The 18,411-nt window shown below is 35.7% G+C and overlaps 1 protein-coding gene and 1 pseudogene across 1 annotated transcript; one reads left to right on the top strand and one right to left on the bottom strand.

The window, feature by feature from the left end:
* Nucleotides 1-1,618: 1,618 nt before the first annotated feature.
* Nucleotides 1,619-1,710, bottom strand: LOC145583554 (small nucleolar RNA R71; annotated as a pseudogene).
* Nucleotides 1,711-17,352: 15,642 nt separating this feature from the next.
* LOC145581108 (uncharacterized) lies at nucleotides 17,353-17,880 on the top strand. The gene has a single exon (XM_081638173.1). The coding sequence runs from the start codon at nucleotides 17,353-17,355 to the stop codon at nucleotides 17,878-17,880; it is 528 nt and encodes a 175-aa protein (XP_081494299.1).
* The last annotated feature ends 531 nt before the right edge of the window (nucleotides 17,881-18,411 follow it).

Raw genomic sequence — 18,411 nt, 5'->3', positions numbered from 1 at the left:
CGATCAGGCGGCCTATTTCTCGATCGGGCGAGTGTGTATTTGTGTTTTTAGTCGATTTGGGCTACATGGCCTACATCTATATATTCTCAAAATTGCTGGAGCGAAGACGTCATTGATTGATGGGTTTGAAGTATTTTAATTTTATTAGATTTGATAATTAGTTTTTAGTTTGGGTTTTCTTTTTTGGCAGCTTTATTGTTTTACAACTAGATTCTTTTCTACAAATTTTGTTTTTAATATGCTTGAGATAGTTTTAGTTTTCAATGTTTGTTTTTCTTTTTCTGTTCTTTATTTGCTTTGTTTATTAATTTGGTTTTGCTACACTACTTGAGTTTTATATTTTATTTACTTGTTTTCTTTAATTTGTTGTTCTTATTTTTTTGTCATACTTAATTTAATTGCTTTGATTAGTTTGTTTTAAATATGCGTGAATAATTTATTTCTAGGGTTCTTGGGGATCCATGATTAATATGAAGGATTGATTTGTTATTGTTGATTGCTAATGTTGTGGGTTAATTTCCTATTGATTATCATAATGCTATGCAATTAGATTTGCGCAAGTTTAATTGTATGAATTATGCAATATTGATTCGAGATTCGAGAGATGAGAATTAATGTTTAGGCTTAGTTTCAATAGGCAGGTTAATTTATAAATTGTTAAGTCAAGATTCAAGAGATGTGATTTAATACCGATAGATTAATTATGTGATTGTAATGCGTAGCGAAAGCCCTTTATAATCTGGTTAATTTATGCATTGATAATTGATTGTTATGTTTTATCCCGGAGAATTAATTATTGGTGAACCTATGACCCTAGATCTTTTTATTATTGTTTATTCCCTTAGTTTTATTATTGTAGTAGTATAGCTCTCACAATTCTTCCTCATTTCTTGATAATTTAGATTATAATAATTTATTAGAAATAAAAGAACATTGTTTCCCTGTGGATTCAACCCTACTTCCCTATCTATTTTAGTTAGTGGTGTTAGGAATTACTTTTGATTAGGTGATATGACTTTATCCTGTCAAAATCTTGCGCCGTTGCCGGGGAAACGATTTTATTTTTATTTCTAATTTTTTTTGTAGTTTAGATTATTTTCTCCCGTCTCAGAGAACGCAAGTTCTTTGGGACAATTTCTCCTATTTTTTTGCGTTCTTTGGGACAGTTTCTCATATTTATTTGTTTAGTACAGATCAAGATTCAGATATGACTTCACCACCACCTCCTCCTGTTCGCAAGCTTAGCAATTATTCGCAGCCATCCCTGACAGATTTTCCACGTCTTGCTCCTACACCTAATCTCGATGGAGTACAATTTGAGATAAAACCCCAGTTTATTACTATGATCGAAAGGAAGCAATTTAGCGGAGCTAAGGGTGAAGATCCAAATCTTCATATTTTGGATTTATGCCAATATTGCAACACTATTAGGCAAACTAGGGTCATGCAGGACCAAATCAGGGAGATTCTTTTTCCCTTTTCTTTTTGTGGTAAAGCTAAATTATGGTATAATGGATTGAATAGAACTGCCCTTGGTATTATTGACTGGAGTACTCTTGCTTTGAATTTCTATAATAAATATTACCCTTCAGAGAGGACAGCTTTGTTAAGGAGTTCCATCCTAAATTTTGCCCAAGAAGCTGATGAAAGTTTATATGAAGCTTGGGAAAGATTTAAGGATTTGCAGAGAGAATGTCCCCATCATGGGCTAAGATAGTGGCAGATAATCGAAGATGTCTACAATGGGCTTCGATATAATTCAAGAATGATTTTGGACTCTGCAGCTAAAGGGAGATTTATGAATTTGGATGAGAATATATCAAGCAATGTTGTCGAAGAGATGTCTATTCACAATTCCCAATATGGGAATCCAAGAGGAATTGCAAACAAGGGAAAACACCAAGTCGATTCTATATCCTTTTTGCAAGCACAATTGACTTCTATTAGCCACAAACTAGACAATGTTAATAATTCTAATTATCTTCCATTGCTAATGTTTCTGCTATTGGTACTAACTCTGCAATATTTTGTGGTAATTGTGGTCTTGTAGGTCATTGGGCGCAGGACTGTAGGAGCTCACTTGAGAAGATTAATGCTTTTCAGACTTATAAGAAAATTAGTCCATACTCTAACACCTAAAATGCAGGGTTGAAAAATAACCAAAATATGTCGTACAATAGTACGGGTGTGCTTAGCCCTCCACCACAAGTACAACAACCACAGCAGAGGTACTACCAACCTTCACATCAGAGATCACAACAGGTTGTTACTCCTCCTTTTGATTCTGGCCTATCAGAAATCAAAATAATGTTAGCCAATATGCAGAAGCAGATGTAGAGTAGAGATGCACAAATTGACTTGATCCTAGCACATAATAAAATCATAGATGATCAAATTGTGCAACTTTCCTCTACTCTGCAAACTCGCCAGCAGGGAGTCCTACCATCATAGCCAGTACAACTAACAGAATACGCGAATGCAATTACCCTGAGGAGTGGTTCACACTATGATGGGCCTCCTATACCCAAAGATGATGAACCTGTTACAACAAAAATTGCTAATCTTGATTCTGTTAAACCAAACAATGTTGTTACTAGCCCTGCAGGGCTCTAGGGTAAAACTAACTCTTCTAATAATACTTTGCAGGGTAAAACCCACGATAAGAGTGGAGATGTGCAGGGTCTTGCTATCAAACTTTCATTCCCTAATAGACATTTTAAAAGTAAGTTGGATAAGCAATTTGGTAAGTTTCTTGAGGTTGTAAAAAATTTGCAGGTAATAATTCCTTTCACAGATTTAATTACTCAAGTTCCTGCATATTCTAAATTTATGAAAGAAATTTTGACTAGAAAAAGATCTATTAGTAAGGCAGAGACAATTGCTTTTACTGCGGAATGTAGTGCTATATTACAGAATAAATCTCCACCTAAATTAAAAGATCTGGGTAGTTTTTCTATTCCTTGTCATATTGGTAATCTGATGATTGATAAAGCCTTATGTGATTTGGGTGCTAGTGTAAGTGCTATGCCATTATCTGTGAGCTCTAAATTAAATATGGGTAAATTAAAAGCTACCAATATTACTCTGCAAATGGCTGATCATTCTGTTAAATACCCTATAGGTGTTTTAGAGGATGTTCCTGTTAGAGTAGGTAAATTTTATATACCTATTGATTTTGTTGTTCTTGATATGGAGAAAGATTTGCAAATTCCAATTATTTTGGGTAGACCATTTCTTCATATTGTAGGGGCAATAATAGATGTGAAAAGTGGTGTAAACTTACGTTATGTGCAGGGGATGATAATATTATTTTTTAATCTAAATAATGTCCCTAAAAGCCCCATGTTAGAGGAAAAGTGTTATAGTGTTGGTGTGGTTGATGTAAATAATTTTTCTAATAAGCCCCAAGCTCTCATTAGAGATCCCTTGGAGGAGGTATTTTGTGTTGCATCTTCCGTAGGAAAAACTAGTATATGGAAAGATGAAGTGGATGTTGTAGAAAGAGCTCTAAATTGTGTAGGGCTCGGGTTTGAAAATGAACAAGTGGAGAGAGAGAAACAAATTGCAGAAATCAAGCCCTTAGAGAAAGTTCCACCCGATCGGATGAAATTTATTCTATCAAGAAAAAATAAAAAGGGAATTGAAGCCAAAGACCAATTTCGTGTAGCAAGTAGTGAAAATAGGCTAGTACGGACTTGGGAGACGGGCCCGATCGGGCCACGCTCTCCCGGTCAGGCGCAAGAGCGCGGCAGCAAAACTGGCCAACTTCAAAATTGTATAACTTTTGCGTTTCTTAACGAAATTTTGCGTGTGACCTATCATTGGAAAGCTCTTCAAGTCTACTTTCCAATTCAATTGGAATCACTACATTATCATTTGTATAAAAAAACGTTATGAGCAAAATAGTGAACATGACTCGTTTTTGCCTCTTCTCTTATTAACACTTTGCTTTTTTTTTTTTGTCCAGAATTGTACTAAGGTGATGCATTGCAATGTTTGGGATGGTGGTGGTTACGAGTTTGATGATGAGGGGTAGTCACTTGGATTACTTGTTTCCCTCTAAGCCAATGAGGACATTGTTTGATTTAGCTTGGGGGGGGGGATTTCTTGTATATATAGGTATTCGTTCTTTCCCTTTTTCTTATTATTTTTTTTGGTGTGCTTAGATTATTTTTTAATGCTTTCATAATATAGATTTTATTGATTTCTTAGGTTAGTTTTTATTTCTTTCAAAAATAAAAAATCCAAAAATACGTTCCAATAAATAATAAATCATGCTTCCCTGTGCCCCTTGATGAAAATTTTTCATAATTGTTTTGATTTTTGGTATATGATGATAAATATTGAGGATTAGTTGATCATGATTTGATATTTGATTGCTTTGAAACCTTAACATGCGTCAATTTTGTCCAACTACTTGTGAATATAGTACTTGACTAGTTGATTTGGTTAGGAATGTGTGTTAGTTCCTGGTATGTCAATGAAGTTGAGTATTGATTTTTAACTTAACTTTGAGTAATATTTGTATGACTCACTATTATGCACATTGAGGAGGACGAAGGCGTTCAACCTTTTAGGTGGCTTTCAGACGATATTAGATGCATTTGTTTCCTTCTTGCTACCCATGTTGTTGCTTGTGCCCTTTTATTTAGCCACTTTACAAGCCTATTTAAGCCCCATTGGTTATTAGTCCCAAGCTTGGCTTGGGGGAGCTGATAGTTAGTGAGGTAAGGGAGTTTGTAGTAAGCTTATTTATTTGCACAATTTGGGTGAATTTGAGAAGTTATTATTTTGTTCTTATGATTTTGTGGATTGGAAAAAATTGAAAAAGGTGTTCAAAAGTTGAAAAAAATTCCAATGTGAGATTAAAAAGAAAAAAAATAAGAGCAAAAGAAAAAAAATTATTTGAATGTTCAAGTGTTCTAAGTGAAGGTTGCTGAAAAGAAAAAATAAGTTTCAAAAGAAAAGAAATAGTTCAAGGTTTGTTAGTTCACTCAAGTTCTATAATATCATATCTTTATGAGTGAAATTGTAAGTGTTAGAAATATTGTTAATATAATTGGATGTTTGGTGAATTTTTGTAGATTTGAGTTGATGATTTGGTCAATATTCATTTTTGACCTTGGTTTTATCAGGATTTTGGCTCCCTTAAGCATTGCTTTTCTCTCACATTTTCCCAAATATTTCCTATCCTTTTACCTAAGCCTTACATTACAAGCTTTGAAGACCTTTTGACCTTTGTGCATAGAGTTGTATGAATATGAATTAGTTGTTTAACAATGCGAAGAATGATTTGATATATTCTGAGTCGACTATTAGGTTGAGTGCATGTCTTTTTAAACACACGAGTGCGTGAGTTGGAAGGGCATTGTTCACATATAAAGGGGTGGTTAGAGAGTGACCGAGTTCATCTTTTACTCGCCACATATATGAGAGTTGAGTGTGTGAGCACTACTGGTCTTAAATTCTATATGCTCTTGTGGTTTGCTCTATTTGACAATTGTTAGGGAAGATTGGTAATTGGATGAATTTGATTGATTGACTATGATACTTATTTGTCAGATTTACCTTGAATCGTATTTAATGGTTTTAAATGTATTTGCGGGTATTGATTTATTTATTTATTGCTTTGCTTAGGGACAAGCAAAGGTTTCGCTTGGGGGAGTCTGATGAGTCCATATATATATACTTTTATTCCCCGTCCTACTATAGGGAATATTTCAAGCATCCCACACTTGAGCCCCACAATAATTATACACTTAAGTATGGTGGCGTCCAAAGGGAAGGAAGCTAGAGCAAAAGAGTCGCCAACAAGTTTTAGGAACTTGTAAACCGTTCACAAGGTGAAGGTTACACCCCTTCACGATCCATGAGATCGCTAACTCCATAGTGGTCCTGAACCATAACTGGATATTCGGGGATGAAGGTACAAATCCAACCTAAAAGAGATTGAACCTGCCCTAAAAATAGGCCTCTACTTTATTCTTCTCATATTCATGTGCGCTTTCTGACTAATATACAATCAATATATTAATCCTAAGCCTGTTTAATCTATGTTGGTCGCATATTAATGCACAGACAAATCTATTATTGGCGATCACTTGACTTAAAATCATATTAGCCTAAACAAGATTATTAATTATCTTATTAAGCGTGATTACAAATACAAATTCCCTTTAAACCTGCAAGAGAGGGCTTGATCAAGTAATAACAATAATATCAAGCAACATAACAATAATGATTATAGACACAACAATCACCATAATAATATTCAATCTCAAAGCATAATAATATTAGCAAGATCCAAGGCAAGATACTAACATGATTAATAACAAATCCTAACATGTCACTAAACATTAAAGATCAAAGCTTTAGCCCTAACAATATACTAACATGATAGAAGAAATAAGAAGCAACCTAAACATGATACTAGAAAGCAATAAATAACATCCTAACATGATACTAGAAATTAAAATAATATAAACATGCTTTTTAAAGATATGGAGCAATAAAAACAACTTACTTTGTTGCCTCATATCTCTTTCTATCTAAACAATACACACGTTAGTAACTTCAATAAAAATATTAAATAAAACAATTAATTTAAATAATTGAAATAGGGATTTGGGACCAAACCCTCAGAAATAATCAATCTTTCACGTCTAGGGCGAAGACAACTTCGAGCTTGGTTAGATGTGTCTAGAACTCGTGAATGCAGTATTGTGTTTGTAAAAAGGCTAGGCTAGAAAGAGAAAGAAAGAATAAGTTATTGCTTTTAGAGAGAGAAGAATAGAACTCGATGATGGTTGATGATAGTTGGTGATTGTTAGTAGTTGAAAACGTGGACATACGACCCTATTTATAAGAAAAAATAGTCCGGAAATGATAAGAAAAAGACCGAATCCAATCTGGAATAGAACTACTTCTGCCGCCGCGTGACAGGTTCCAGCGCGGCGCGACAACTTTGTCGTTTCGCGATGGTTCACGTGTTTTCTAAAATCCGTACAGAGTCCTTAATCTAATTAAATTAGACTAATTAACGTCCGTACATATCTTTTAAAATCAGATTTAATTCTTTTAAAAACACTTGTTTTAATCCAAATAAAATTCTTTATTTTCTAAAAATATAATTATTAATCCTAATCCCATTAGAACTTAAAATAACCTTCTAAATTATTCTAGAAGATTAAAATCAATAATAATTTTAGGAATAATAATTAATGGGCCCTCCACTTGATCATTGGGCCACATAAAACCATTTCAGGCCCAATTTAGTATTTTGGCCATAACTTCCTCATTTTTCATCGGAATTGGGCTCATAATATATCATTGGAAAGCTCTTTTCGAGCTCAATCCAAATACACTATTATTGGACCCTTATAATGGACAAAACTAAATTGGACTGGACGTTTTCCTAAATAGAGTACATTTTCAAAAACAGAAAGGAAGTATTTTATTAAAACAACCGCATCACAAGACCTTTCACACTTTCATTTCGTTCGATAATCAATGATGTGAAAGGTATTCATCACTGGGTTTAGTTTTTTGGGAGACACAATCAGGTGTCTACAGAAGCCCCCACTTTGACTGAGTTTGGAGAAACGCAGGTTTCGAAAATAAAATTCAAAGTAGCGATAGTGACGGAGAATGATTCAGAACGTTCTGCGATCCTTAATCATTCTATAACGCCGATACCTGCAAACTAGAGTTAGTTAAATAGATAAAAGAGTTAAGAAACGCGTATCTTGCACCGTCAAGTACACGTCTCTGGGTAACCGATTTTGTTTTGACGACCTCCACAAGCTAGAGGACATCGTCTGAAGACTACTCCGCTTACAGTTGTCTTTATTTTCCGTTGTGATAGTCTTCCATATCTTAGGGAACACCATCGAAGATTGCTCCGCTTGTCGCAACCTTCTGCAGTTTTGTTACCATCTCCACATCTTAGGGAATACGATCGAAGATAACTCCGCTTGTAGTCATCTCCCGTTTTCTGACAATCTTCAACATCCTAGGAAACATTGTCGAAGCCTGCTACATCACGAGAATTTTCTTGAAACAAGATGATAACCTCCACAATCTTAGCGAACGTCGTAGAAGACCGCCTCATCACGAACCGCTCTTCTCGAATCTAGGTGACAACCTCCATAATCATAGCGAACGTTGTCGAAGATCGCCCACCTCGCGCCATCTTCTCAAATATAGGTGACAACTTCCACAATCTTAGCGAAAGCCGTCGAAGATCGCCCATCTCGTGCCATCTTCTCAAATCAAGGTGACAACCCCCACAATCTTAGCGAAAGTCGTCGAAGATCGCCCATTTCGTGCCATCTTCTCAAATCAAGTGATAACTTCCTCAATCATAGCGAAAGCTATCGAAAACTGCTTCATCTTGAACCGTTCTTCTCAAATCCAAGCGAGAGACCCTTTTAATCTTAGAGCCTCCTGTCGAGAACTTCTTCATCTTGAGTCTTCTTCTTGTATTTACTCCTAGAAGTAATTGACCTTTCCATCTTTGGAAGATTCATTTTAAGAACCATATCTAAGATTCTTAAAGTCTTCAAATTGATTTGTGGAAATCTTCCATCCTAGGAATTCTTTGTGATCATCTTCAATCACTACTCAAATGTTCTTAATCAATTTTCAAATTTGCTTCATTTGATTGTCATCAGGCCGATCATCAATCAATTTGTAATCGAGCTGACTACTAATCAAAGTGTAATTTTTTAGAGGTGTTTATTTAATCAAAATATGATCGTCATTAGGCCGATCATCAATCAAGACTGTAATCGGGCTGATTACCAATCGAACAGCTATCAATTGCTCAAATGCTCATCAAAAGGCTCAAATGGATTAGTCACGGACCAACCAATCCAAGTTGGAGACCATCGAAGGTTGACGCGAGCAAATTAGAGCCATCGCGCAACGATAGGTCTATCGCGCAGCGACAAGTATATCGCACCGCATCAGGGTTCATCGTGCTGTGTCAGGAAGCTTTGTGTTGCGCCAAGGTGCATCGTGCTGCGTTGGAGTGCATCGTGCTGCGTTGTTCATTTTGCAATGCGCTTGAATCCAAGTCAGAGCTTTTTTGCTCATTTATTTGCGCTCAATTAAATTGCCTCTTAGTGTACCTGCATTTACATTCTTGGACTATAGGACTTTGCTCATGTTTATAATTATCTTAGGGTTGACCTAAGGCTTAGCATTATTCAACTCATTGTGTGAACTCGACTTAATGTGTTTGACACAACGACTCAACATAACTCTAAGTGCAAGACTCTACTCGACATGACATGACTTACTGTACATGACTCGTGTGTGCATTGTATTGTGATGTGCTTGACTCAAAATGCAAAAAAACAAAAAAATTTCGTGATTTTTGTGGAGGGTACCGACTTTCTCCCGAAAAAAGAAAGACGCGAAAAGGAAGAAGTGAAGTGTTTGAGTGTTTGTGGTGCATGTTGAATGATTTTAGTAAAATGTATGCATTAATGTTGTATCTCATGGTGCAAGGATTATAACATCCTAGGCTATCTCAATTGTTGACTCAATAATGAAAGTATTTAGGTAACTTAGGCACGGAGGCTAAGTACTTCATACTTTGTGATGCAATGAAGATTATGATGATGAGTGATTTTGATATGACAAGGCATGCTTCAACGTTGTGTTAAGATTTCATGACAATAGGTTCGTAAGGGAAAGTTTATTTGGTCATGTATCTGTGATGTGTGTGAAAGTGACACTAAAGTTAGGTTGTAAAGGCTAAGTGTACAAAATTTTTTTTTGAATTGAGTCAAATAATGGTGACTCTTAGGCTGGGTAAGCTAATGAAGTAAGGATCAAACCCCCAAGTCTAGCTCTAAGTGGATAGGGATGAACATTGGAGATCCCTTGATATGATCATGCATGAATGTAAATATGAATGTGAATGCTTTTTTATTACGGCCGCACATCGATGTGAAGTTGGCTACATATCCGTTAGGAATTAGGCCGAACGTAGTTCTAGCCGAACCTCGCACAAGTGTGTGTATACCTCAAAAAGGTCTTTTGAAGGGTTGTAACGTGGTTAGGCTAAAGGTTGAAGAAGAAAGGGAATAAAGGCTCAAGACCCTAGATAAGCCCCCAAGGTGTGCAACCTTGCTTTTGAATCTTAGTATTTGTATGCTTGATATTTCCTCACTTTTGAACTCTCTTTCTTTTGTTTTTTTTTGCTCTTTTTTTTTTTTGCTTTTGCATTTTATTTATTTATTTTTTGTTAGTGTGGGAAATCCTGATCATGCGGTCTATCACTTACTTGGCATTCATGTTTCTCAGGCATGGTACCGAGCACTCGATAAGAGACGCAATCTGAGACGTATTCTTATCAAAGATATATTCATATCAAAGACATTAGAACACTTGCCCTTTTGCACACTTTTATTGCTATTTTAGTCTTTTGAATTTTTTGTAAAATCACTCAAGCTTTTATTTGTAAATTGTATAAGTTGCACACCATCCCATCCCAAGGTTGAGTAGATGTAGGTTGAAAAAATGAAGGTCTATCGTTAGACGAGGCTCAAAGTGGTTTCTCAAGAAAGGATTACCTTGTGCTTAGTTCGACATGGATTTTTTTTTTTTTTTTTTTTTTGGAATGCAATGCAATAATCATATGCAAGGAAAAGATATGCTTATTTTATTAAGAGGGAAAAAGAAAAAATCTACAAAATGAAATCTAATGAAAATAAAAGGTGCCTATGCTAGACTTATTGGGGAAATGAGGAATAAAAAAGAAAAAAAAGAGGTCATGACATCTTGTTGTTGAAACCCGCCTTGTGTCTTGTGCTTTATCATCACTCGGTCTTCTTACCAGCTGGAGGTATGAGAAGCTTGTTATTATCAATCAAATATTGGATGGACTCTTTTAACTTCCAATAGCTCTCAGTAGTCTCGGTTCCAATTAGGCAACCTCTTTTCAGGTGTAGGATCTTGAATAGGTCCAATGGGAGTAATGAGTCCCTTGGCATGGAGTCGATCGAAGACAGTATCATAGCTCATCCTAATAGGAGTGAACTCTTTCCTTAGTTTCTTTTTAGGTCCTTGATTATCCATGGCTAAGACTTCATTAAGGTCAAAAGTACTAACATTGTTACTAGAGTGGGTATTTTCGGAAGAAGAAGGATTATCGTTCTTCTTTCCTTTCCAGCCACTATTGTTACTATTATTAGTAGCTTTTTGCTTTGCAAGGTCATCTTCAATTTCAATACCTATGTCATAGACGGCCTTGAAAGTATTCAAATTGTGTTGATATTTCAAATGCTTTGAATATTTTTCTTGAAGGTTCTTGATGAACATCCTTACAGACTCTTTTTCAGTAGGAACCTCAACCATATTAGCACAAGTTTCCCTCCACTTGTTGAAGAAAGAAGTGAACCCTTCATTTTCTTTTTGCTTTAGCATCTCAAGTTGTCTATGGTCTACTTCAACTTGAATATTGCACTTATATCTATCTATGAAAGCGTTTGTTATAGAATCCCAAGAAGAGGTCTTCTCTTTTTCTAGGGAAAAGAACAATTGTTGACAAACGGTTTCTAAAGATAATGAGAAAAGTGAATGGAAAGCCTTCTTATCAATCCCCTTAATATTCATTATCATTTCAAAGGCTCTTAGATGGAAGTAGGGGTTGTTAGCTGGCTTGAATCTAGGGATGTCGTTGGCGTTGAGTTTCTGTGGGAGAAATTCCTTGTCCACCGAGACCCCTTGTGAGCTAATTCCTTGATACTAATAATCGTTGGAAATTTGCTTAAGGCTTTCTTCCATGCTCTCAAGATGTCGTTGCTTTCTAGGATCGTTAACTTGAAGAATGAGAGTCTTCACCATCTCAGTCAGATTGTTCATGTTTTGCCTCAACTCATCAACTTCTTGTTGGGAAGCCATTAGTACGAACTTTTTCCTATGTCTAATGGGCTTGTCGAAGAGTAGTACTTGAACGAAGGTGTTGTCCTTGATTAAGCGCCCTTCTTTTCTTGACCTAGTACTGCGAAAAAGGAAGTTATGGATATTTATTGTTAATTGTTTGACTCAAACTCAATTCAACATGCATAGATGGGAAAAGATCATGAAATAATGAGGGAAATGACATGTATGGTGAAAGCATGTAGAGAGTGGAAAGATGATGTAGATGGAGAGATGTGGAAGAATTAGGAATAGAGTGGACCCCTAACTCAAATGACGGAAAGAGCGACTCATGCATGAACCTAAGTCATGGTCATGGTCACACATATACAAAGTGTGTGCATTAGAAGTGAGTGAAAGTGGTATGTTCAAGACTCGTGTCATGACCATGTGACTAGACTCAATCAAAGACTAAGTTAAGACTTCACGTATCTGCACTAAACTAGACAGGTTGTAGTATTTTAGACATAACTTTTGATCTGTGAATCCGAATTGAACGAAACCAACTCCAAATGAAAGATAAAACTCGGGGCTACAGATTCATAGGTTGAACGACTCGTAATTCTTCATAAAACTCTGGATATGACCAAAAAAAGTTGACGCTTGTGCAGTATACGGGAATAAAAATCCGGGTTGACTCAAAGGGACTATGACTCGATTTTAGACATATTTATTAGCTCAAATTAATTAATCAATTAATTAAGCAAATTATTTTAGTCACTGGTTATTTTGTTTAAGCATATTCATAATTACAAGTCAAACCAAACGGTTAGTTTAATCACATATAAATATGCACAAGTAAATAATGCACAAGTAGTCAAATAAGCACAATATGATGCAATGAGTTTGCAACCTAACCATGGCTCTAGTTCTCTAAAGTTCAAGGATAAGGGTTAGTCAAAGAGGGTCCATGGTTATGAGTCCGGATGCATTGCGCGGAAGCCTTACCTTTGGAAGGGTTGGCACGTATGGATGGGACCCCGCAAGTTAAACTTGCTTTCACGGTTTGGTGAATTCACAAACTCGGATGTACCCTTCGTTGCAATGAGCGTTCGATTGGGAAGATGGAGCATGAATTCCCAGAGGGTTATAGCTATATGTAGAACACATATGAGTTCAGAAAAGTGAGAAAAAGTCAATCAGGAAGTAGAATCGAGCAAACAGTACTAGAACTGATCAAAGCAAGAAGGTAGATTTCTGGCTCGGTATTGTAAGACGTAGCGCGAGACAACAGGGCTTGTCACAAGACGATGACTCTGTCGCCACGAGACATTGCTGTCGCACAGCGACAGTGCCATCGCACTGCGACGGGCACTGTTTTCTCTGCGTCAGTTCCTACATGCCTCAGTAGCTTTATGTTCTTAGAATTTTCCAGTTTTTCGTAGTGTTATTTCGATTCTAGTTGTGAAAGATATTTCCCAAATTTCCTACGTCTAAAAATCCTTTTTTTTACGCATTACGGATGGTCTATCCAATGCAGACCTTTTTATGCATATGCCACAATGTTAATCAAAATTACGCGCATGAATACTTAGAACTTTTCGAGTCTCATCCACTCATTCTAAATTATTGCCAAAATAAATTTTAGGAATTAAAATAGAAATCCTCCCCAGTGAAGTCGCCAAAAACTATAGGGAATATTTCAAGCATCCCACACTTGAGCCCCACTATAATCATACACTTAAGTATGGTGGCGTCCAAAGGGAAGGAAGCTAGAGCAAAAGAGTCGCCAACAAGTTTTAGGAACTTGTAAACCGTTCACAGGGTGAAGGTTACACCCCTTCACGATCCATGAGATCGCTAACTCCATAGTGGTCCTGAACCATAACTGGATATTCGGGGATAAAGGTACAAATCCAACCTAAAAGAGATTGAACCTGCCCTAAAAATAGGCCTCTACTTTATTCTTCTCATATACATGTGTGCTTTCTGACTAACATACAATCAATATATTAATCCTAAGCCTATTTAATCTATGTTGGTCGAATATTAATGCACTGACAAATCTATTATTGGCGATCACTTGACTTAAAATCATATTAGCCTAAACAAGATTATTAATTATCTTATTAAGCGTGATTACAAATACAAATTCCCTTTAAACCTGCAAGACACGGCGTGATCAAGCAATAACAATAATATCAAGCAACATAACAATAATGATTATAGACACAACAATCATCATAATAATGTTTAATCTCAAAGCATAATAATATTAGCAAGATCCTAGGCATGATACTAACATGATTAATAACAAATCCTAACATGTCACTAAAAATTAAAGATCAAAGCTTTAGCCCTAACATGATACTAACATGATAGAAGAAATGAAAAGCAACCTAAACATGACACTAGAAAGCAATAAATAACATCCTAACATGATACTAGGAATTAAAATAATATAAACATGCTTTCTAAAGATATAGAGCAATAAAAACAACTTACTTTGTTGCCTCGTATCTCTTTCTATCAAAACAATACACACGTTATCAACTTCAATAAAAATATTAAATAAAATAATTAATTTAAATAATTGAAATAGGGATTTGGGACCAAACCCTCAGAAATTATCAACCTTTCACGTCTAGGGCGAAGGCAACTTCGAGGTTGGTTAGGTGTGTCTAGAACTCGTGAATGCGGTATTGTGTTTGTAAAAAGGCTAGGCTAGAAAGAGAGAGAAAGAATAAGTTATTGCTTTTAGAGAGAGAAGAATAGAATTCGATGATTGTTGATGATTTTTGGTGATTGTCAGTAATTGTAAATGGGGAAATACGACCCTATTTATAAGAAAAAATAGTCCGGAAACGATAAGAAAAAGACCGAATCCAATCTGGAATAAAACTACTTTTGTCGCCGCTTGACGCTTTATCGTTTCGCGATGGTTCATGCGTTTTCTAAAATCCGTATAGAGTCCTTAATCTAATTAAATTAGACTAATTAACGTCCGTAGTTATCTTTAAAATTAGATTTAATTCCTTTAAAAACACTTGTTTTATTCCCAATAAAATTCTTTATTTTCTAAAAAAATAATTAATATTCCTAATCCCATTAGAACTTAAAATAACCCTCTAAATTATGCTAGAAGATTAAAATCAATCCTAATAATTTTAGGTATAATAATTAATGGGCCTTCCACTTGATCAGTGGGCCACATAAAACCATTTCAGGCCCAATTTAGTATTTTGGCCATAACTTCCTCATTATTCATCGTAATTGGACTCATAATATATCATTGGAAAGCTCTTTTTGAGCCCAATCAAACTACACTATTATTGGACCCTTATCATGGACCAAACTAAATTGAAATGGACGTTTTCCTAAATAGAGTACATTTTCGAAAACAGAAAGGAAGTATTTTATTAAAACAACCCATCACAAGACCTTTCACACTTTCACTTCGTTCGATAATCAATGACATGAAAGGTGTTCATCACTGAGTTTGGGTTTTTGGGGAGACACAATCAGGTGTTACATCGACATTCATATTTGTGTTTATTTGAGCTTTGCGGAGCTATTTTTACTATTAATATGCGTTTTCTAGTGTTTTTGTAGAGTTGATATTATTTTGTAGGAATTTGCAGAATTGTGACAATTCCAGAGCTTATTGAGCCACTACAAAGATATTGGAGTTTAATCGTATTTTATGACCGAGTATTTAAAGATGAAGGTCGTACTAAATAAATTTAGTTCGGTGATTAAGGGTTTGGTTTAGTAAAGAGTCTAAGTTTTACAAACTAGCATTGGACCGAACAATTTAGTAATTGAACCCTACCTTAAAAAGCCCACTCCCATGAGAGCAAGCCAAAAGTTTTTGCTGGGCCAAAGCATTAAACGGCCCGAGCGTACTAAGACTGTTGGGCATGAAAAATGGCGGGCCCGAGCAGGCAGCCTTGCGCTATCGGGCGAGTGTGTATTTATGTTTTAAGTCAGTTTGGGCTACATGGCCTACATCTATATATTCCCAAAACTGATGGAGCGGAGATGTCATTGATTAATGGGTTCGCAGTAGTTTAATTTTATTAGCTTTGATAATTAGTTTTAGTTGGGGTTTTCTTTTTTGGTAGCTTTATTGTTTTACAACTAGATTCTTTTCTACAACTTTTGTTTTTAATTTGCTTAAGATAGTTTTAGTTTTCAACGTTTGTTTTTCTTTTTCTGTTCTTTATTTGCTTTGTTTATCAATTTAGTTTTGCTACGCTACTTGAGTTTTATATTTTAATTACTTGTTTTCTTTAATTGTTTGTTCTTATTTTTTTTTTATCTTGCTTAATTTAATTGCTTTGATTAGTTTAGTTTTAAATATGCGCGAATAATTTATTTCTAGGGTTCTTGGGGATACATGATTAATATGAAGGGATGATTTGTTATTGTTGATTGTTAATGTTGTGTGTTAATTTCCTATTGATTATTATAATGCTATGCAATTAGATTTGCGCAAGTTTAATTGTATGAGTTATACAATATTGATTTGATATCCGAGAGATGAGAATTAATGTTTAGACTTAGTTTCAATAGGCAGATTAATTTATAAATGGTTAAGTCAAGATTTGAGAGATGTGATTTAATACCGATAGATTAATTCTGTGATTATAATACGTAGCAAAAGCCCTTTATAATCTGGTTTATTTATGCATTGATAATTCATTGTTATGTTTTATCCCGGAGTATTAATTATTGGTGAACCTATGACCCTAGATCTTTTTATTATTGTTTATTCCCTTAGTTTAATTATTGTCATAGTATAATTCTCACAATTCTTCCTCGTTTCTTGATAATTAAGATTATAATAATTTATTAGAAATAAAAGAATATTGTTTCCATGTGGATTCAACCCTACTTCCCTATATATTTTAGTTAGCAGTTTTAGGAATTACTTTTGATTTGGTGATACGACTTTAGCCTGTCAGTTATCCAATGCTAAGGGGAATTGAAACCAAAGGGGTGAGAGACCAAAGAGGAAGTACATCAGAAAGAGGTATGAGAAAGACCACCTAGGGAAGGACAGTGAAAGGAACCTAGTAACCTGTCGTTACTACTAGAAGTTGGGATATCGTGAGTACGAGTATTTCAAGAAGGCGGATGACGTTAAGTCAGGGAAGGTGAAAGAGTCTAGTGCACCTATTAAACCACCTCAGTCTAGTGGACCTACACCCAAGGTTGAAACTAGTGGCAGTTCGGGAGTTGCCCAAAAGGGTCGTGTGTTCGTGATGAATAGCCGTAAGGCTAAGTCTGCTAACGATGTGGTAATAGGTGTTTTATTTATAAGTTCTTTTCTTGTAAAAGTATTGTTTGATTCAGGGGCGTCCCATTCTTTTCTTTCTAAGAGAGTAGTTGGAAGTCTCGGGTTAGAAAGTCCTAAGTCGGTTTCCCTAGATGTGTCTATTCCATCTGGGGGAAGTGAAGAGTTGTTCCAAGTTATTTATGAGTGTGCCTATTTCCATTTTTGGGGTAGATTTTCAGTCGTATTTGATCGAGTTCGATTTAAAAAATCTCGATGTAATTCTTGGTATGGATTGGTTGGGAAGGTATGAAGCAAAAATCGATTGTGCGGCTGAAAAGGTTACTTTGGCTAGCGTAAGTAAAGCTCGAGTGGTGCATAAAAAGGAAGGGAAGAGTTCGGGGTTGAGAATTGTTTCTGCAATGCAACTACAGAAGCTAGTTAAGATGGGTTATCCTTTGTTTTTGTGTAGTGTTCAAGAGGTTGAAAACGAGGAAAAGAAGGGTGATGGAAGTATTCCTGTTGTAGAAGAGTTTCCGGATGTGTTTCAAGATGAGATTCCTGGTATGGCACCAGTACGGGATGTTGAGTTCACTATTGACCTAGTGCCTAGTATTGGACCTATTTCTAAGGCTCCATATAGGATGGCTCCACCTGTGATGAAGGAGTTGAAGACTCAGTTGGATGATTTGTTGGAGAAAGGTTACATTCAACCTAGTTCCTCACCTTGAGGACATGTGGGGATTCGCCGTGGAGGCAATTTGCACACTAGAAATGGATGAAAGCCTTAAAGAACCATTCAATCTTGATCCATATTCCTCCCCAATAGTAAACAACATCTTATTTAAGAATAGTTACTTTCTTGGGATGCCTTCGGGAATAGGAATGAAGAAATGTCTTTTACTACCTATCCCAAAGAAAAGATTTTCCTTTGGATTGGGATATAAACCAACCAAAGAGGAACTTAAGTCTTACAATGCTAAGATTAAAGCACGTAGAGACAATAACATGAAAGGGATAAACTTTTATTCCCATCCTATAATCAAACTCTCAATGGGCAATTCGTTAGGGAGGGAGAAGATTGCATATGCTATGACTTTCCAGAACCATTAGTTCTAGAAGGTCAATTGCTACTTCTTGAATGACGATTTCAAAATCATTCAATAAAAACACCCAACTCTAGAGTTCTATGATAGGCAAGCATTAAACTTGCTATTTAGACTAGAGCGAAACCATGTTGCTACAATATCTAATTAAAATGC

This window comes from Chenopodium album, chromosome 15 (genome assembly GCF_948465745.1).
Source record: "Chenopodium album chromosome 15, dcCheAlbu1.1, whole genome shotgun sequence".
Taxonomy (NCBI): Eukaryota; Viridiplantae; Streptophyta; class Magnoliopsida; order Caryophyllales; family Amaranthaceae; genus Chenopodium; species Chenopodium album.
The sequence above is the reverse complement of the archived record's forward strand: the minus strand, read 5'-3'. Positions and strand labels throughout refer to the sequence as shown.